This window comes from Fusarium pseudograminearum, chromosome 4, assembly GCF_000303195.2.
Source record: "Fusarium pseudograminearum CS3096 chromosome 4, whole genome shotgun sequence".
Classification (NCBI taxonomy): domain Eukaryota; kingdom Fungi; phylum Ascomycota; class Sordariomycetes; order Hypocreales; family Nectriaceae; genus Fusarium; species Fusarium pseudograminearum.
Genome location: NC_031954.1, coordinates 2,857,442 through 2,877,037, shown reverse-complemented (window position 1 = coordinate 2,877,037; position 19,596 = coordinate 2,857,442). Strand labels below are relative to the sequence as shown.

General features: G+C 49.4%; 7 protein-coding genes across 7 annotated transcripts, besides 1 other annotated feature; 2 read left to right on the top strand and 5 right to left on the bottom strand.

Moving 5' to 3' along the window:
* Positions 1 to 492: 492 nt before the first annotated feature.
* On the bottom strand, positions 493 to 1,912 carry FPSE_03172 (uncharacterized protein; the record flags this gene model as incomplete). The annotated part of the gene is made up of 3 exons (XM_009256291.1): positions 493 to 1,298; positions 1,348 to 1,599; positions 1,651 to 1,912. The coding sequence occupies 3 exons, from the start codon at positions 1,910 to 1,912 to the stop codon at positions 493 to 495; spliced, it is 1,320 nt and encodes a 439-aa protein (XP_009254566.1).
* A 1,262-nt stretch (positions 1,913 to 3,174) lies between these two features.
* FPSE_03173 (uncharacterized protein) lies at positions 3,175 to 4,248 on the bottom strand (the record flags this gene model as incomplete). Its single annotated transcript, XM_009256292.1, has 1 exon — positions 3,175 to 4,248. One exon carries the CDS (start codon positions 4,246 to 4,248, stop codon positions 3,175 to 3,177), a length of 1,074 nt encoding a protein of 357 aa, XP_009254567.1.
* Positions 4,249 to 5,859: 1,611 nt separating this feature from the next.
* FPSE_03174 (uncharacterized protein) lies at positions 5,860 to 7,556 on the bottom strand (the record flags this gene model as incomplete). Its single annotated transcript, XM_009256293.1, has 4 exons — positions 5,860 to 6,404; positions 6,456 to 7,087; positions 7,159 to 7,315; positions 7,433 to 7,556. 4 exons carry the CDS (start codon positions 7,554 to 7,556, stop codon positions 5,860 to 5,862), a joined length of 1,458 nt encoding a protein of 485 aa, XP_009254568.1.
* Positions 6,064 to 6,115: a microsatellite.
* A 583-nt stretch (positions 7,557 to 8,139) lies between the features above and the next one.
* Positions 8,140 to 9,655, bottom strand: FPSE_03175 (uncharacterized protein; the record flags this gene model as incomplete). Its single annotated transcript, XM_009256294.1, has 4 exons — positions 8,140 to 8,996; positions 9,051 to 9,211; positions 9,267 to 9,348; positions 9,403 to 9,655. 4 exons carry the CDS (start codon positions 9,653 to 9,655, stop codon positions 8,140 to 8,142), a joined length of 1,353 nt encoding a protein of 450 aa, XP_009254569.1.
* Positions 9,656 to 11,059: 1,404 nt separating this feature from the next.
* Positions 11,060 to 14,316, bottom strand: FPSE_03176 (uncharacterized protein; the record flags this gene model as incomplete). The annotated part of the gene is made up of 4 exons (XM_009256295.1): positions 11,060 to 13,682; positions 13,732 to 13,744; positions 13,795 to 14,121; positions 14,181 to 14,316. 4 exons carry the CDS (start codon positions 14,314 to 14,316, stop codon positions 11,060 to 11,062), a joined length of 3,099 nt encoding a protein of 1,032 aa, XP_009254570.1.
* Positions 14,317 to 16,394: 2,078 nt separating this feature from the next.
* FPSE_03177 (uncharacterized protein) lies at positions 16,395 to 17,043 on the top strand (the record flags this gene model as incomplete). The annotated part of the gene is made up of 2 exons (XM_009256296.1): positions 16,395 to 16,642; positions 16,767 to 17,043. 2 exons carry the CDS (start codon positions 16,395 to 16,397, stop codon positions 17,041 to 17,043), a joined length of 525 nt encoding a protein of 174 aa, XP_009254571.1.
* A 581-nt stretch (positions 17,044 to 17,624) lies between these two features.
* FPSE_03178 (uncharacterized protein) lies at positions 17,625 to 19,429 on the top strand (the record flags this gene model as incomplete). Its single annotated transcript, XM_009256297.1, has 3 exons — positions 17,625 to 17,913; positions 17,975 to 18,232; positions 18,294 to 19,429. 3 exons carry the CDS (start codon positions 17,625 to 17,627, stop codon positions 19,427 to 19,429), a joined length of 1,683 nt encoding a protein of 560 aa, XP_009254572.1.
* Between the last annotated feature and the right edge of the window lie 167 nt (positions 19,430 to 19,596).

Genomic DNA, 19,596 nt, shown 5'->3' with positions numbered 1-19,596 from the left:
GTCGAGTAGATCAATGGCTCATAGCCTCTTTAGCACAAGCACGATAACTACTGAGTCCGGTGACATTTCAAATAAGCCATTTTGATTTGTTAAACGTCCTAGTGATAAGAAAGCCAATCTATAAACGAATGCCGTGGTTCAAAAGATCTCATCCCAGAGCGGCAAGGCTAGAAGGAGCATCTTATTACTATGCCTCGGGGTCAGACAAATTGGTCGCTGGGGGCCTTGGAAGTGAAGCAATCAAGCCATTTTATGCTATTGGGGCCAGACTTTTAGTTATTTATTTTTATACACTAGATCTTAGAAGCTAACTTCGTTTATAGACAACACTTTGAATATCTGTACGTATCCCAGCCCATCATTCCAAATATTCCCAAACGCCAGTTAAAGCTTGATCGGCAGGTTTGCACCAACGCAGATTCCTTTAGCCCGCAACGCCATCGCTAAAGTAAATACGAAAAGAAAGAAAGAGGGAGAGTAATATGATGCGTATCAACCTTTTCTTGGCTTTTTGGGTGGTGGATCAAATACAATTCGAATGTTACGTGTCTCGCTTGGTGCTTGAGAGTCTCTTGACTGCTTCTTTCTCAAGAAACCTTTGGAAGTACCACTTGATGGTTGCTGCGCCCAGGGATTGTTGCTGTCGTGACAATCGCGTGGAAAGGTTCCGGAACGGGGTGTTGTAATAGAAAGTCCGGGACTGAAAAGTGGCGATGCGATACATGGAGTGTTGCATCCCTGCACTGTCCCATTGGATAGGAGAACAGCATTACAGCAGCTCGAGACGCTTTCTGCTGGTGATGAATCCTCACGAGAAGGGGTGTGTAACGGGGCTTTTGTAGGCGGCGGGTGAGGTATTGAGACAATGGTGGTGATAATGCCGAGTTTGTGACCTTCTTTTGGACTCCTCGCCACGCTACTTGGGCTCCAGAGCGAAGACTTCGAAATGTTCCGCTCTTCATCCATATATGGAGGCAAATCATGGAATCCAGGTGTTCGTGGCGTGAGACGTGTTTGGCAGCGGAAAGAAAGAGACGAGCATCGATTGCGTGGAGAAAGCTTCTTGCGCTTGCGATATTGCATAAATATACATCCTGCAGTGATAAGGAGGAAGGCAACTACCCCGACTGCAATAGCAGCAATCGAAGTGTTGGGGAGCTCATGATTATCTCCAGGGGCAAGTGAAGCAGACGGGTCGAGAATCGAAATGGACCTGTCGCTGAAGACAGTGTCATTGAGCCCGAGAGTGGTGCTGGGATTGGGACGCTGTTGACACCCAGCTTCAAGAGCAATAAGAACTGATGAACGGTCAGAGGCGGCAGGTGACTGGACAAGAATGCAGCTTACAGTTTGATATAATTGTTTGGCTGCTGTCTGCCTTTACGCAAGCCTGGCACTTGGCAACTGAATCTCCAAGCATGGCTTTGCCATCAGTGTCACAATAGCCATACTTTGTTCTGTCGTTAGGTTCGGTAATGCCCTCCTTCAGAGCATCTTCGATCGGTCCACATGCCTCCGACGTGACACAAGGGCCTGACGAGATTCCGGTTGCGTTTGGATAACCAAATATACAATAGTCGAAAGAGTATCGCATGTTGTCTGGTCACAGAATTAGCGGATGACATAAAAACGAAACTGAAGGCAACTTACACAAGAACCAGTCTTGGTCATTCTCATCACCCTGTTCAAAGGTGCTGTCCTGTAAGCAGGCCAGGCATCTTTGGAACTTTTGGCCCTCGACCTGTCTCTTGAAGTCATCGTCGTTACAGACAATCTCATCACCATGGGTCTTGTTCGACTTTGAATCGGGAGCACCATGGCAAAACTGAGCACACGGCGAGTTGGGAGTAACTTGTAGAGCCGTGGCCGAGGACAAAAAGATGAGTGCCAGAAAAGCGGAAATGAAGGACATGATTGATGATGTTGGTCGCCGTTACGGGCCACTGTTTCGAAGGAGATTTGCGGTTTCGGCAAGCGAGTCGATGTTTTCAACACTATCAGAGTATATAGGAGGCCAGACCAGCTGTGAAACACCTCGTATTGGATTTTGAAGACGACAATGAACGATATCAAACAAAGTAGAAGCGTAGTAAAGACGTGTGTACTACCGTTGTTGCTACAACATGCTGGTGATAACAACCATACAAGAGATAGGTCACGATGGTGTACTAATAAGAAATGGCAGATTGAACGAGTGATGCCTGCACTACCAACGAGTGATTGGAGAGAAGGGGATGAAATGGAAATACAAAGTGAAGATGAAACACAAACTGAGAGCCAACAAGAACAACATAACAATAAAGACGGGGAAGGGCAGGCTTTCCGAATATGAAGTACTACGTCTAGCGTGAAAAGCAGACAAGCAATTTGATCTCTTCATCACTCGATCAAGAGCTACAAATGCAACGCTATGCATGGAGACATCACCTTCCCCGCCTGTTAGATTCAGCCCCAAAGAACCACGACAGGGAAAAAATGGAATAGAGAGATCTGATTGCCGCGAAGCAACTCCCAATCACCCAATTCTCGGATGGAAGTGCCGCCACATTGTCCGTGCCGCAATCGACGTTTGTGCGCTTGACTGCAGTTGATGAACGACAGTCACCAACTATGCCCTCTTCGCGATAGGAAGCGGTCCATTGACGAATGAAAATTGCTATTGAGGAACGGTGAGGTCTGAGAACAGATACGGGCGCTTAGTTCTATGGATATGCTCAGGTATAAGTGATAGGTGGTGATGGTGTTGAGGAACACATTGCTAGAGTCTGTTCGCAGGCGGTTTCCTTAAGTTTCATTCGCTTGTATCGGGGAAGGCGGGATGGTGGCTGTTCGACATAGCGAATCAGAGAAAAGGAAGGAGCGGTTACGACTGACGTACAACTAGGAACTCAGGGGTTGCACAGGCCCCAGCGCTTAGGGCAGGAAGGTTCGCCCTAGAGTAGCTAGCCTGAGCCTCCATCAACCCTTCTTCAACATCATTATCACAAAGTCTTTGCATCAAACGATACCACTAAAGGTCAAAGGCGAGATGCTGGAGCGAACAAACTTCGCATTCTATAACTGAAGGCTCTAATCTAATCTAAAGAGGAAATTACCAACCATTGCACAAAAATCATTCCCACGTGGTTATTAAACGCCATCCCTTCTATCCAATGTCCTTGTCACACTCTGTACTTAGGCAGAGTTGTCCACTCTGGCAATATCATATCCAATGGCGTACATACACCTCCTACGCTCCTGGCACCACGCATGGAACACCAAGAAGCCCCCATCTTCAGCACTTGTACCTCCACCGGGCCCCTTGAGCCCGAGAGCCGGCGTCTTGAGGAATGGTGCCGGTCCCCGAACATAGGGTCCCTCGACCTGCTCGGCCACGGCGTACTTGACATCGTATGCATCATCAGAGTACATGTGGCTGCTGAAGAAGAGCAGGTATTTGCCATCGTTCGTGTGCACCAGGTTTGGAGCCTCAACTAGGGGCCCATCCTCTGCAGGGATCCGGTGCATGATATCCACAGGCTCGCCGATCTTTGTTGATCCATCTTCGGTTGAAACTTCCTGTAGCCGGATCGGAGTGCCGGCGCCGCCTTTGAGAGCGTTACCATCAACTTTGTACACGACATAGCGCTTGTTAGTCGTCTTGTCGTAAAAGCCGGCTGGGTCGATCGCTCCACCTTCGTCCTTCGGACATGCGAACGGTTCAGGATCTATTTCATATGGACCTGTGCTGTTTTGTGACCGCGCAACGCCAATACAGTGACCGCCTTCGGGGTTTTCCCCTGCAAAGTACATGACGTATGAGTTGTCGGCTAGCTTTCGCACATCAGGAGCCCAGAAGTTTCTGCCGCTCGTCCATCCGTCTCCTGGAAGAGCATCTTGTTCGAGGTGAGTCCATTCGCCAAAAGGATCGCCAGCCATGGCGATTTGAATATGGTGTCCATTTCCACTTGTCGCAAACGATAACCAGCGACTGTCTTGGTCTTGAAGGAGACATGGGTCGGGGAAGTTGACGTCAAGTCTGGGCATGAAGTTTGTCTCATTATCCGACCTCTTGCTGATGAGTTGCTTGGGAGGTGGCAGCAAGTATGGTCGTATCGAAGGAGAAGACTCCGACCTTTTGCCTATGAGCTGCTTGGGTGGTGGGAGTAGGTATGGTCTTATTGACGGGGAAGATGGTAGGGCTGCGGCGACGTCAAGAAGAGAGAGGGAGAGAAGGCAGACAATGATTTGCCTCGATAAAGAAGGCATGATAGGCATGCTGTCGGTGTTCAAGTCTTTCTTTACAAGGCGTCTGGAACGACTTATATAAGTTGTTCAGCTGAGCCTCAATCTCGGTACCTGTTTATCTCGATGTCGTATGGGTCGTCGATCAATGGGTCCAAAGACAGCTGAAGGATGAATGATCAACAGACTCTGACGTTGGTTATTTAGTCACTGGCCCATATAAGAGGAAGTGTATGATGCAAAGCCAAGAGCAAACCTTGCTGTGAAAGAGACGATAATAAGGCTGTGTAGGTGATGCGTTGGCAATATGCCGAGATGGTAGACTTTTGTTTGCTTGAAACTTTCTTTTTCTTAACCAAGCCTGTTGATAAGACAGATATTAACAGTACTGCTTGATATTAGAAAATTGGAAGCGAGCAACAGATAACACGACAAACATTACGAATCACGTCTCTCGTCTCGACTTTATACTTCATTTCCCCCTAAAACCCCTAGGTCAAGCAATGGGTCACCCTTCTCTAGCAGTCGATCCTCATTGTGTACATACAACCTCAGCATGACACAAACGCTCAGCTATGCGTTCTCTCGGGCCCATCTTTTCAGAAAGATTTTATTTTAAGACCCGTACTCTGAATCCCCTAGCGCACCGAGATTTCAGGGTTCAATATATCAGATGGACCAAGCCACTGCCAGACAACGCCCAAGCCAGGATCCTCCTCGATCATTCATGCCGTGTCATGCGTTGGTCGATTAGATTGCAACGCTATGCTCACTCTGAGCGAACCAGAGAAGCCATAGCCGTCCCTGATAGCCACTTCTTGTGTTGATGGTGAAACAGGGACAGTTGTTCTACTCCTAGATTACTCCTAGATGTGCTGCTTGAATCTGATTGGTTCCATGTTTTCCCATCCAGATCCCGATGTTTCGTGTTTCGTAGGGCCAAGACTAGTCCCCTGACTAACACGACAGTGGTTGGATTGTTACTGCATACATAAGATGGACTGGCCAGCTGGCGTATCAGGATCTGGTCAGAATCTTCTTCTTGTGGAACCTCGTCTTAACTCAATTTTATATCGTGTACCCAGAAAATGTGTCATCATACATGCAGTAGCTTCAGCTCCGTTGCTTCTTCCTGACAACACATGCGTCGCCCAGGCTTCTAGACGTTTCAAGATGATGGAGCCTCAGCTACGCATCCAACAATTCAATGCTATTAGCGAATCCCCGATTACGTGACCGCTTTATTATGCGTTGTGTGTCGCCATCTCTCCAAACACACATCATCGGACATTACACATGCCGGTCACAGGAACCAGCTACGGCAGTGAAACATGTTACAATCGTATATGTACATACACACATACATTCACAGAACCAAGCAAATTCTCCGTCAAGAGACAGACAGGCCGTAGTTTTTATCGTCCTTTGCATTGAGTGCCTGACATCTACTCCCAGGATTTTCGAACCAAACGCCATTATATCCCCAAAACATAATTTCAAACAGCAAAAAACGGCACAATATGCGAGAATATGGTACAGCATGCAGACCGCTCCTTGCCAACAGACCCTACATCTCGGGTATCAAGGTCCGCCACTTTCAGATTCAAGCTTATAACCAAACACTTGGTAAATCGCTTAATCGCTGTCGCTATCCATGGCCTCACCCTTGGCAGCCTTCTTAGCAGCCTTGGCGGCCTTCTTCTCGGCCTTGCGTCGTTTCCTCTCAGCCTTCTCCTCGGCAGTCTCACCATCGTGCTTCTTGCGCTTCTTGTCCTTGCTGTCATCGGCAGCGGGGGAGGCAGCCTCGTCCATGGGAGTGTCCTCAGCCTCAGATGCCTTGGCAGGAGTGGCAGGGGCGGCGGCGGCGGCAGCAGCAGCAGAGGCATCGGCGCTGAAGTCCTTGTACTCGGAGCTCCACTTGGCGGGGGTAGCATCATTGGGGCGACCGTACTTGTCGAGCTTGCCGTCAGCCTTGAGCTTCTTCTTCTCAAGGGCAACAGGGCCGAGACCCCATCGGCGGGGGTAGAGGTCGCGCTCCATGATGCAGCGCTTGACCTTGGCAACAACACCGTGGTCACAGGTGGACATCTCAACGGTGGACATCTGGGCAATACCCAGAGCGATGGCCTCACCCTTGGTGGTCATGAGGACAACCTCCTCATGGTGCTCAATGGCAGCCTCTGAAATTCAGTTAGCGATTTGCGACAGAATAAATTGTTTGATGAACATACCGTATCGCAGAAGACCGGGGAGCATGAGCTTGGCACCGTAGCAGACAGCGTTGACAGCGCTGTCCTTGACGACCAGACGCTTGTAAGAGGTCAGGAGAGTCTCGAGAGGAGAGATGACCTTGCGGAGGTAAGACTCGTCGCGAGTGTTGTCCATCTGCCACTGAGCGTCGAGAACGTCGTGGAGAGTGACGAGACCCTTGGACTCATCCATGGCACCACTGCGAACACGTCGGAGCTCCTGCATGTGGCCACCGACACCGAGAAGGAGACCCAAGTGAACACAGAGTGTTCGGATATAGGTACCAGCCTCACAGCTGACCCAGAAGACACCGAGGTGTCGGTCGTTGTCGAACTCGATGAGCTTGCTCTCGTGGATGGTTCGGATACGGAGCTGACGCTTGACGGCAGAGATCAGAGGAGGACGCTGGAACAGAGCACCGGTGAGGGTCTCGAGAGCGCGAGCGAACTGAGCCTGGCCACCGGGCAGCTTGTCGTGAAGGCGGATGACAGCCACATACTCCTTTCCGGCACCCTGCTGAGACTTGACAAGACGAGTAGCGCGGTCAATGCAGACGATCAAGCAACCGGTAACCTTGGGATCGAGAGTACCAGAGTGACCAGTCTTCTCACATCTAAAGTGTGCGTTAGCAAATATTCCGACGCGCGGATTGACGCGATGGTGTAGAGTTCAAATTTTTCGTACCGAAGAATGCGCTTGACCCAAGCGACAACCTCGTGAGAGGAAGGGTTGGAGGGCTTGTCGAGGTTAATGACACCAGAGCTGATGTACTGCTTGAGGTCGCGCTTCAGAGGAGAGCAGCCATTGGGGATGGGAGTGAAGTGACCAGTGCGAGTGAGAACTGCAAGTTTTGAAGATTACGAGTTAGCCCTTGAATCTTGGAACCAGGCGAGCGATTGAGGCTCGGCAATGCATCGAAAAGGATTTTCAAGCGCATCAAAACATCAGGGAGACTCACGCTTCTCGTAGTTCTTGAGGAGAAGAGGCCACTGGCTGGTGTCGAGGGTGGGAGTGTGAGCCTGGGGCTTGATGATGTACTCCTCCTCTGTCACCTTCTTGACGACTGCGACGTCCGTGGACATTTTGTCTGTTTAGTGAAATGTGACTTCCTTTTTGGAGAATCAATGTGATATACCGGGCCAAGCGCGGCAGGTGCTTTTTGCGACAGGAGGGAAGAAACGGAAGGTGGAAGTCGTAAATTTCCTCAGTGTCTTGCCCGGTGTGATGGTTTGGAAGGAAGCTTCCAATTTTTTTTTCTCTGGATGGATTTCATTGTGGGGACCGGAAGGAAGCTGCGACCGGTGTGTGGCGGTAATCCGACACTAGTCCAGTTTTGGTAATGCCAACCTCCTTTTTCACGCTGTGACGCCACAATCAAAGTTTGACAGCCACACTTGTTGCAGACTTGCCTGATAAATTTTGTAAGCTGTCAAACTTAGTAATGAAGCGCATAACATTTCATAAAACACATAGATCTATTGCCCATGTCAAGGAGGGCTTCAAAAATTAGTTTCTATATACTTCGCCAAGCTCCTGCTGGCAGCTATGCACATGTTTTGTTCAGTCAGAGTCATCACACATCAATAATCATGGTATCTCCAACCCTCAACGCCGAGCTAATAAAAGGAATGAAAAGTGCTGTTGATGCAGTTTATACCACTGGCTCTAAGGACTACGTCCCCTGTAGTGATCATCGCGATATCCATATCCTGGGTTTGGATAGCCGTAGGTCTGTTCTGGGAAGTATCCTGCCTGCGGGATGGATGTACTGGGTTCGCCAGTTCGATAGGGTTCAGGCTGGTAGATGCCTATGCCCGCGTGTGGGTTGTCCACTGGTGTCATCTCATACTCCTCCGTGGAATGTCCCTTGCCCTTGGAGTTGCCTGAGTTGACAGACGAATCGTCTCCACCCAGAGCAACTCCTATTTGTGAACTGCCTGGATCTGGTTGATACATTGACGGGAACATTGGTGGGAACGGTGCCTGGTTATGCATTGCTGCAGTCATCTGCTGATTGGGAGCCATGACCGGCCAGTGGGCGAGCTTGAGTTCTGTTGCGCTGACGGGGCTGCTGTACTGCGAAGCATATGGCGAGACGTGATGCGGTGGGAACAGTTGCTCAGACCGGACACTGATTGGAGACTCATCCCAGCTTCTTAACGGCTTCTGACTGAGGGGGGTGTCGCGGGTCTCTCGTGTTTCTCGAGGGATCGTAAGCGGAGTCGGCCAGGAATTGGCATGCTTAGTCTCCAACTGGCTGAGGAACGCCCTTCTCCGTCTCCTACCACGCCAGATGATACAGAAACCAAGGGTGAATAATATCAAGGCCACGCCTCCGGCAGCGATGCCTACTTTGGCACCTAGGCTTATAGGGCCCTGGTCAAGCCAGTCTGGGTTCAAGGAAGCGACTGGTGTTGGCGCGGTGATGTTGACATTTTCTGTTGAGAATATATTTCCGTCTGTTGAGACAAGCGTGCCAGGCTTTGGCTTCTGCTCACATGCAGCTTGAAGAACAGTAATGACTAATTATGATTAGTAACTGGGCCATTGGAGGGACGTTCCTTCAGCAGACATACAGTTTGAGATGAAGTGATTGTCGCCAGCTTGAAGACATTCAGTGCATCCAACAAAGTCGGCCGTGTCGTGAACGGGCCAAGTATCACAATAATCATAACCATTAACCTCTGTGCTCAGGTTGTTGTAAATGATGGAGTCGCGGAATGGCCCACAGGCTTTTCTGTTTCGGTCATTAGCAACGGTATGACTATTAGACCCTTGAGGAAACAACTCACGAGGTCAAGCATGGGGTGTCTATGGTGTCTTTATTATCGGGGATCCCAAATAAGCAATATGAAGCAGCGTAACGCAGGTTGTCTGGATAAAGTCAGCGTTAAAGATCATAAGGTAGCTGCAAGTGTGTCAACTTACAAAGAAAGTACTGCTGATCTGTCTGATTGTTCTTTGTGCTATAGTCACTATTTTGTTCGCATGTGACGCATTGCTGAAACACAATGCCTGATCCGCTGCTATAATCGCCCTCGTGGCAGACAACATCGTCGCTGGAAGTCGAGTCAAGGACGTTGCCACACACCGTTCCGCAAGGTGAATTATCTGCGACGAGGATGGCGGTAGCGGGATACAGGAGGCTCAAGCCTGTTGTTATTAAAGTTAACCCACGCATTTTGAGTTAAGCCGGCTTAGGGTCGAGTTGTCGTCGGCCGTTTGTCGCAGAAACAAGTCGCCTTGTGTATGGTTGTATGGGCCGCAGCTGAAAATCTGAAGCGAAAGTGAAAGAAAACGGAGCCCGGTGGAGGGAATGGGTCCTCTGTGTTACATGTCCAGTCCTAAAGATAGGCGAAGCTGAGGTTTATCCTGCGCGCGTAGTAGGACGAGGGTTTGCCGCTGGGGGCCGGACGACAGATGGGCCGCAGTCTTTGCTCTTATATCAGACTGGGTCATTCAGAAACGCCGACCTGTGTGACATATGATGTGTGCCAATGGCTACGATGTGGCGCTTCTTGTGCCTGGCGTGGAGTATGGGGTGATGAGCGCGGCTACAGATCTATGGGATTACTCTTGAGAAGTAGAACGATGTGTATGATGCGAGTGATGAGTTGAAATGGCGTGGTGACAGACAGACAATATCAACTGCACCGCACCGCGAAGCTGCATAGGCGCATACGGATAGCGACAAAACACACGGATAATGCTCTGAATATCATGTCTCATTGGGGGCCAAAGTCCCACCGTTCCCTCCCAGCCTCTGCATCCTTGGGATCTGGAGCTGTGATAGCCGCTTGCTTGTCGCCAGGATTGGTCGGCATCAGTGGACTCTTCAAGGTGGATGGTGTTGAGAGGCCGGTAGATGAGGGGAATCGACCACTCACAATCGCTATCACGACTACAGCCCTCCAACAGAGCTTTCACTGCAAGGACCCCTAGTCTTTTCACACTAGCCTCAGCGGCTACAGGCTCAATGATCGATCATTCACCCCTGTCAACTCGAGTTCACCCCTGTCTAGCGCCCTCATCTGACCCAGCCCGGCTGTTAGTTCCGTGGGATGCTAGCCCGCGGCACAGGGTAAGGGTTATCCCGTTCCTTGAGAAATCACGTCTACAAGTGCTTGCAGATGACATTCATTTGCTGGAATGGTTCTGTTTTGTTTTTCTGCACGGATATCACCAACATACCATGGTTACATTACCATCCGTATTTCCGTTGAATGGGGAAGGGACATAGCGTTGCTCAAATCATCAAAGTCTTGAATCTCGAATCACATTTTCCATAACCCAATTGGTCAAGTTCTACTCCTTTAGCCACAGCATAAAACTCCATTGCGTATATGAACTCTGGCGGCTATCAAGTTACATGACAATAAGTCATTTTACAGCCTGCTACACAGGTTTCATAGAGTTCATGATTTATGGGACAAATGCCGTAATTGTATCTACCCATCTAAGTTGCCAACAGTCCTCCATTGTACTATTTAGCCAACAACACCATGCGATAACAGCATGACACAAAGATAACTCGCTCGTATAAAGCACTTAAATGTCAATATAAACCAGTACCGAACATTTAAACCTATGCGGCGACTGTTGTAGGCGGCTGCTTAGGTGCAGTTGACGGTTTGGCTGGTCCGGCATCGCCACTAAGACTACCACCTGGCAGTGCCTCGATATCTGAATCATCCGTAGCAAACACCATGGCCCTGGGTGTCTGTGCTGGGTTGAAGAATAATGGAGTACCAGGTGATCTCTCTGGTGAGCTTGTATCCCAGGTCGCAGCCGAAGAGCTACGGTCGCTCTGCTCAAAAACTGCGCTGAAATTTGAGGCCGGGGTCAGAACGCAGTCTGACTGATCCTCGCGATATCGCATGAGCAGATCTAATTCTTCAAGTCCTTGAATTGGTTGAAGTATTTCATGTCCAGGGTTGGCATCACTCGCGGCAACTTCGCCAGCGGAATGTCCTCGTTGGTGTAAAGTATCTACCGCTAAATGGAGGGGGACACTTTGAGCGCCACTCGAGGTGGATCGTCCATGAACAGGACAATTCGGGCAAACAACTGCTTCGAACCTTTCGAAATGGTCTCCTCGGTTATCTCGAGAACGATGACGCGACTGATGTCTGGTAGAAGTTCGACTAGACCGGCTTTGCCTGCTGCTATTTGACTCGTGATGATCAATACGACTATGAAGAACTGCATTCCGAGTAGAGTCTGTAGATGGCGATCGAATTGGTGACTTGAATGCTTCTCGAGGTTGTTCACTTGTCGACAAAGTCCGAGGTCCTGGTGCACGCCCACGGCTGGCAGTACGTGAAGTGGACGGCATCGAACCACTATCAGTAGTCACAGATCCAGAATGATAACGTCCAACTCGTCCGGGTGCTTTGCTTGAGCTGACAATGGAATCGTTCCGCTGACCGTGACTTGATCTTGACATAGATCGGTGTTGCCTGTGTTCATTCTCAGGAAGAATGCTGGGGCTAGCAAGAATAGGAATCATGAGCCCGTCAACAGCCGAGTCCGAAGATTTGTTATATTCATGGCGACTTCGGGACCTTGAAGATCTAAGTCGCTCATCTATCGAAGCTCTAGCGGCATGTTGTTGACGGTGTTCGTTTGTCCGTGAAGTTCGCGAACTTGAACGCCGGGATCTTGGCATGGATGGCTGTGAGCTGTCTCCAGCAGTGCCTCGATGGTATCTGTTAGTAGACCGAGCTCGTTCGCTTGCCTTGGAGTGACTGGAGCGCTCAGACTTGCGAGAAGACACAGTCTGGAGCTGGGTTTTCATCTTGTTGGAAGGCGTATTGGCTCTTTGAGAGGTGGCAGATGAGTCCGAGATAATTGTAGCGTTTGTCAAGTTTGATGAGGTGTTGCTTAATGGTGTGTGGGAGTCTAAACCCCTGGAGTCGTGAACGAAAGTAGCAAGCCGGCTGCTGTTTTTGACCGTGTCCGTGCTCTGAGGCCGCGGTTCAGTCTTGATGTTTGTCCAGGGGAATGCTCTTTGTTTTCTTCCGACTGGTGTCTCTTCAACCCAACTTGCTGAAGCAGGTGTGGCACCAACCGTCTCTGATGGATCCCAAAGCCACCGGGCTGTTTTAGACATGTGGTCCACGCCTGATATTGGACTTGTGTAGCTATTTTCATTCGATACTGACAGATCACTTCCATATAACTGACTCCTCAGTTTTGAAAAGTTTGTGGGGTGAGCAGTAGGGATTGCACTGTCCGGATATGGCGTGCTGTCCTCTGGAGGACGATGATTTGACCGGACAGTGCTGACTGATGCCCCAGATATTGTTGAGTCGATCGACTGGATCGATCTATCTGATCTCATGGACGTAGCAGTAGGGGGTGACCCATGTGGACTCTGGTGCATTAGAGACCGTGGGGATTCAGGAATTATGAGTCGCGGTCGTAGAGCCAAAGGGGTAGGGCTGGGTGCGGACGGGGTTGGAACGCCAAGGATTTCCAATGCAGGAGTGCGAATAGACTGGGATTTTTTAAGATCAAGCTGCTGGGGGACTGCTGCATCTGATGTTTGTAGTCTCTCATTTTGTGGCTCCTGGTAAAGTCTTGAGCGCAGTGGAAGCTCACGATTGAACGGGTGAGCTGCTACATTGGGCTGTGGCGCATGGATGTCTTGTTCGCGAAAATGTTCGAATGACTCATGTCCATCGGTGTTTTGAGTGTCGGTGGTAGATTCGTTGTTGTCCTGTTTGGGACTTGGGATGCTCTCGTCTGGCTTGGCCTGTTCTTGATCTTGGAGCACCCCGCGGACTTCGGTCAACGAGCCTCGGCCTTGTTCAGTTCGATGGACCATCTTGGCGTAGGGCTTGTCGTTCGTGTCCACGACAAGAAGATCTTTCTCGCCTCGCCCCAAAAGACCATAAACCCTAACCTCGCCGTCTAAAATGCCAATGACTGCACTGGTCCCGGCGTAGAGAACTTCATCTTCGTTGCCACAACGATTACAGAAGACGACAATAATCTCATCTCTTGTATCTTGGCGAATTAGAGGCTCAAGACGGGTGACCCAATATGTCAGAGTGTCCATGTCCGGTTCATTAGGCATTCGTGTGAACTTGCGTGGCTCCTCTCTTGTCATCCATGCCATAGATACTATAACAACATTTGAGCCTGCTTCCAGAACATGGAAGGCGAATTCAAATGCGTCCCATGGCGCTTCGTATTTGTATGGACTGTTCAAGTCAGCAAAGTCTCGATCATGTTGACAGGTTTTGTGCGTACTTAAGGTCCATGCCTACAAGATTGTTAGTGCGATGAGCTTATGGTAGAATTAGGTCAACTCACAAATGCCTATTGAAGCGTTCCCCAGGCCAGGAATCCATCCCTCGAAGAATCCTTGATTTCCTTCCAAAGCCCATGATTCGTCGGTGTAGTATAAAAATTGTTTGCGATAATTTGCTATTGTCTCGCCTTCTGCGTTGACGACGATAGTGGAGTTGTAGTATTCAGGATTCGCAGGCCAATGCGCAGAAAGGTCAACTTTTTCGGGATATCCAACAGTGACGACGCAGTTGTACTTTAGAGCAATAGTTCTGGCCCAGAGAGACGTGATGCCAGAGCCGGAGTACTCGAGAAAGGGGGCGATATCTTGCAAGGATTTGAAGTTGTACCCTTGGAAATGGTTAGTGAAGGGTCGCGGTTTGAACTGGTCAGCAATAATCCATCCATACCAGAGAAGGCCAGCTCGGGCAGAACAAGAAGATCAAGGTCGTCTGGGTTTGCTTTGGACAAGACTGAATCGGCGCGATTCAAATTGTTGTTAACATCTCCCACTTGGGGCGCAAACTGTAAGCACCCAATCCTCATCTCGACGATGTTGACTCAACCCCGCAACGACAACACGCCTCATCCGTCCAAATGACAGCTGCGCTCTTGAAGAGCTCGACGGTTGTTGAGCGCCAACAGAAAAGAAGAAGAAACAAACAACCGTGGTGAAACAAAACCAAAAATGAAGTTGATATAAGATCTGCCGGGTATAAAGAGGATGCAGATGCGAAACCAACACAACCAACACAACCAACAACCAACAGCCAAGATGGGGTTACCGAGTATGGGGAAACGAGAAGAATGGAAAACCGACAAAATCAATGCAACGGGATGGGCCCTGTCGGGGTATATTGGGGGCGTTGGCTCTAGTCGCTGTAGGTAGTGCTCGGGAGGGAGGCTGGGATACCCTCACCACACTGCTGGAATTCCTGGCACCAGTCAAGACTCGTCCGGTAACGACACGACAAATGGTAACGGTGAGAAGGATTGAGGGGTGCTCCTGGGTGTGACTTCCAGCCAACTAACAGTGGTTATTAACCGCTGAGTTGAACCATGTCCAGGGATGTGAAACTCTTCGCCCGCAGAATCAAGGTGCCCCTTGCCCTGTTGAGCCCAGCGCGGTGCGGACCGCTCGTTTAACTGGCCCACCTGTCAACGCTACTAATGTGAGTGACTGCGTGATGGTATTTTATCGAAAATTACACTTGGGCGTTTTGAGCTCAGATATCGTTCTGGACAGAGTCTGAACTCTGACCTCATTCTTTCCTGGGCACGCCATTTGTTGTTGGTAGGTATACCTCAGTTCCGGTGTTGGTTCATCCTGCAGATTAACGGCTGCAGGGGTCGATCTTGGGTATGACAAGGGCAAGGGTTAGGCGGGGGGTTTTATCAAGTCCCGTCAAGAAACCCCGAGTGTCTGGCTCTGACGTCTTTTATCACAGGGTGTCTCACCGGTGGATGCAAAAACACCAATGACAATATATGTTGAGCAGCAGTCAAGGAAATATGTGCCGGCTTCCATAGGGCTAATCTCGCTTTCTATCCTCAAGACTAAAATCTGAGTCTGCATACTTCAATATTGATAGTTCCCTGCCAACTGCACCTCGCACATGAGACTAGAAAGAGTAGTCAGATTAACTTATGAATGTGTTGAATGTGTTACTCATTCGATCTTAGTAGAGGTCAGATTAACTTATAAAACATTGTGTGCGAATACTTCCTTATCACTACTAACCCAGTTATTACCTCTATCAGTGCGCTAAAACAGTTGCCCAATGAAATGTTAGAATGGCACTGATACCCCAATACAGGAACCCTTCATGCTTAACAGGCGCTTTCGCATTTTTGTCTTGACTATAGGTTGGTTGGACAACATTGCGCATCCTCCGTGGACGTCTGATTTGTTAATGTCAAGTGTGTTGCAACCACGCGGATAAGTTGCGTTATCTCCGTTTCCTCAAGTACTACTCTGTAAGTTGTTTGTCAACCCTATCGGACTTTTCCCACGAGCGATCCATGCCTCGTGAGGCAACCTTTGTATGTCGATAAACTCGCAAATTCGCGTAAGACCCACACAGGTTCTTTGGGAAGTTGACCACAAGACCATGGTCATCGTTTCAGAATGATGAACTATATAAACGCTGTTTGCAACACGGCTGATCGCCTGCCAGATGTGATGAAGCACGTGGGCAAGGACAAAGTTTCGAAACATTGTTTCGATAGCTAGTTATGCCGAGACGAGGTTTCAAGGGTGGACTATGGGCAGTCAAGTAGATTGTCAAACTACCTGGCATCCATTGATCAGTTTGATCAGATAAAAAACAATTTACTGTGTATCAAGTCTAACTGAAGTTGATACTCTGATGTTCATGTGGTTCTTGGAATGTTGAGTCCTCGGCAAACGAGGCCATGTGACAGATACAGGGTAAGCTCAAGAGCAAGCGACAACGAACGGCAAGACCAACGTTTATCAGAAGTTCTGGACAGCTTCTCTCTTGTCCACGCTAAAGCCTCCGCGTCAATTCAAAGCCCCACCAACTTTCAAGATACTGGGGAAGATAACCAGATTATCTATACCTCGCGAGCCCAGACTGTTTGATCAGCGTAAGCATCGAACGATGCCAGCAAAGGTAGCCAGCCACTGGCGCTTCAACGGAGGAATCAACACCCTTGCCGCACCATCCGGAAACTTGCCCGAGCACAACATGCAATGCCTATCACTATCACATCTGGCCTCTAGTCCCCTTCAATCTGCTGGCGCCAGGAGAGCCATCCAGTGCTGGTCCAATAGTGGGACCCAGCGCGCTTGCGGCAGCTTGAGCGTTTACCGCGTCGCGATGGATCTTGCTGGAGTAGATGGCACTAGGTTAGTGTTGAAATAACCGACCTCGCAAGAACTATGAGGTGGATACGATTGGAAAGGTTGCAGAGAAATAAGTGTTGGTAGACAGAAATTGAAATGTATGTTACCTGCAGGCACATGTTCCCAGATCCAAATGCAAATCTAGGAGCAACCAACAAGATCCGCTTATCTACAGACCCATGAAGCCGATCCCTGACTACCAACAGAGCTGTATCGACTCCCATCCCTTGATGACTTCCTTGAGTAACCTTGAAATTACACGTTTTCGAGAGGTGGAGAGGATGGCCGCAAAGACGGCCGGCGTCTGCAGAGTCATTCTCGACAAGTTGATTCGTGGGTGGCTTTTCCAAGACCCTTGTATGGCGTCGTCTTTAACCGCCGCAGATGCTCACCAATACCCATGATTGGACCCCCCATTAAGCTATTCCGCCAGCTAGCCTCAACCCTGCTGTGGTTATTGGTCAAACATTGACTTTTCGACATGGGCCGTTCTATTTACGGCCAGCGACTCTCTCGTCTTCGTCTCATGGCCATGCAGGTAGTTCAAGATACGGTCCACTGTATCTTGCACCCGACCATCTAACAAAGTATACCTTGTTTGTCAACCTAATCATAGACGGATCGAGCAGCCATGCTACTGGGTATCTGTTTGCCTGCAGGGTTGCATGCCAAATCGATCGAGCTGGAATAAAATAGTCATGGCACCCACATATCCCATTTTGAAGGTGGTGATCACAACCTCGACTTGTTTTCTTGAATCATCATTCAGAGGCTCAGCTCGATTTAATTCAAAGCGAGTTTGGCTTGTTGTGCAATTAATCGAGCCACTATATGTTTGAATCTGACCTGCAATCCGTGTTTGAGCTGCAAGGCTTCTCGGCCTGTCTTACCATGCGGAGCAGTTCCTGCTAAGCCTCCCGGACCCCATCTCAAGGCCTCAACATCGAAACTCTACTCGCTACGAACTCATAACTTGGATTGAGCAATGACAGGCTTCCGTTTGGGCCTCAAGGCCTCCATTCTCACCCTTCTCGCTTCTACCGCACACGCCCTTCGCTTCACACCCGACTCTGAGTGTGCTGCTCTATGCTCGAGTGAATCGAATTCAACTGCTTCCGACTCCGAGTCATCCATAACAAAGCCGTCCGACGTCGTGTGCGAGGACAATGGATATTCAGATACAGGCAACGGTATCAGGTTCAAGAATTGCCTGAATTGTCTCCAGAAGAGTGACTCGACATGGAAGGAAGAAAGCGATGTGTCCTGGTTCCTCTGTAAGTAACGTGCAGAGACAACTGTTGATGTCAAAAATTTGTTGACGCATATATGTTGCAGACAACGCCCGATATGCCTTCGACGTTTGTCTGTACTCTTATCCTGATGCGGTGGACTCGGGTACCATCAACTCGCCGTGCAATATTGAATCTTCCTGCGGGTCTCTACAAGATGCTCTGACAGTTTCTCTTCTCAAGACAGATACAGATAATCAGTTCGATTATTGTGAGGCCGAAGACTCCATTATCAAGAGTTCTAGCTACAAAGAGTGCATTGGCTGCTTACGATCAACATCGAACCAAAAGTATCTTGCAAACTGTCAGTCAACACTCTCTGTATCCTCTCAAAAAAAAAAAGTACCGTACTAACAAGCCACCAGTTCTGGTAGCTCTTAAGGCTGGATGCATCCAGAAACCCAAGAAGGGCGATGTCATTGGTCTCAGTGGCACGACCTTCACAACCTCACTCATTAACATCACCGACCCCAACACAAATGAAACTCTTCCTGGTGATGACGGTGCGCCTGTTGGCTCTATGACCACGGGAACGATTGTTGGCATTGCCGTTGGATGTGGTTTAGCATTTGCTGGTGCGATTTGGCTTCTCTTCATATATTGTCGACGGAGCAGAAGACGCCAGGGAGCAGGAATCAAGATTGAATCACCACCACCAGACGCTCCTATGAATGATCGCTCCATGTATGGGATTCAGAAGTCCTCATACTTCATCGACCAACCAGGCCGTCCCCTGTCAACGATGAGTAATGCCGCACGCTTTGGAGCACATTCTCGAAATGCATCCAATGCAGAGTATTATGATAGTCTCGAAGATGGGAGAGGAAGCTCGGAAACACCTGTCACCTACCACTACGCACCTCATTCGAAGTACAACGCGCCCAACGGCGCCCTTCCCACACACCCAGCATACATTCCTCGTGTCGCCAGTCGTCTACCTGATCCTAAAGCGCCTGCGCCGTCAGGTCTTCGCAATGTCAAGACAAATGTGCCTGATTCATACGCCCTTCAAACATATCTCAATGCTAACGGGAGTGAATCTCGGCGCGCTGCGGATACCCCATCAGGGAGTTTAACCAGTTCTCTCGCTGGTAGCCGCAATCCTTCCCCAGTTCCGCCACAATATGTCCCTGCCAACCCATCAGCATCAGTACCACCTCCTCCACCTGGGCCACCTCCAATGCCCGAACCGCAGAAGTCAAGACTACCTAGTCTTGCGTTCCCCTCCCTCACTAAGCTCTCGATTCCTAGGAAGAAGACGGTTCCTCAACTTAATTTGTTGGAGGCGACACCTGTTTCCGCGGTTGATAACAATCCTAACCACGAATTGAGGATCTCGAAGCCTCTTGCTGTCTTGGATCCCAGATTCCAGGACAAGCCACTTGGAGGCGGGCAAATTTTGTCTCATGAGATCCCAGCAGGGTTCAATGACGAATACCTTAAGAGACGGGATGCTAACATTTCCCCGATGTTAAGCGGCAATAGTCGTGTCTATGGATGATTTGGTTGAACGATGGTTCTTGCGGCGGGTAGATATTTCAATTTGGAAGCTTGGAGTTACTTGGTTAATATATCCGGGCAACAAGCCCTTTAGATCGGTATAACACAAATGGCAGGGCGCAATGGTTTTTGGCGAGAAAAGAATCTTCTATATGATTGTACACATAC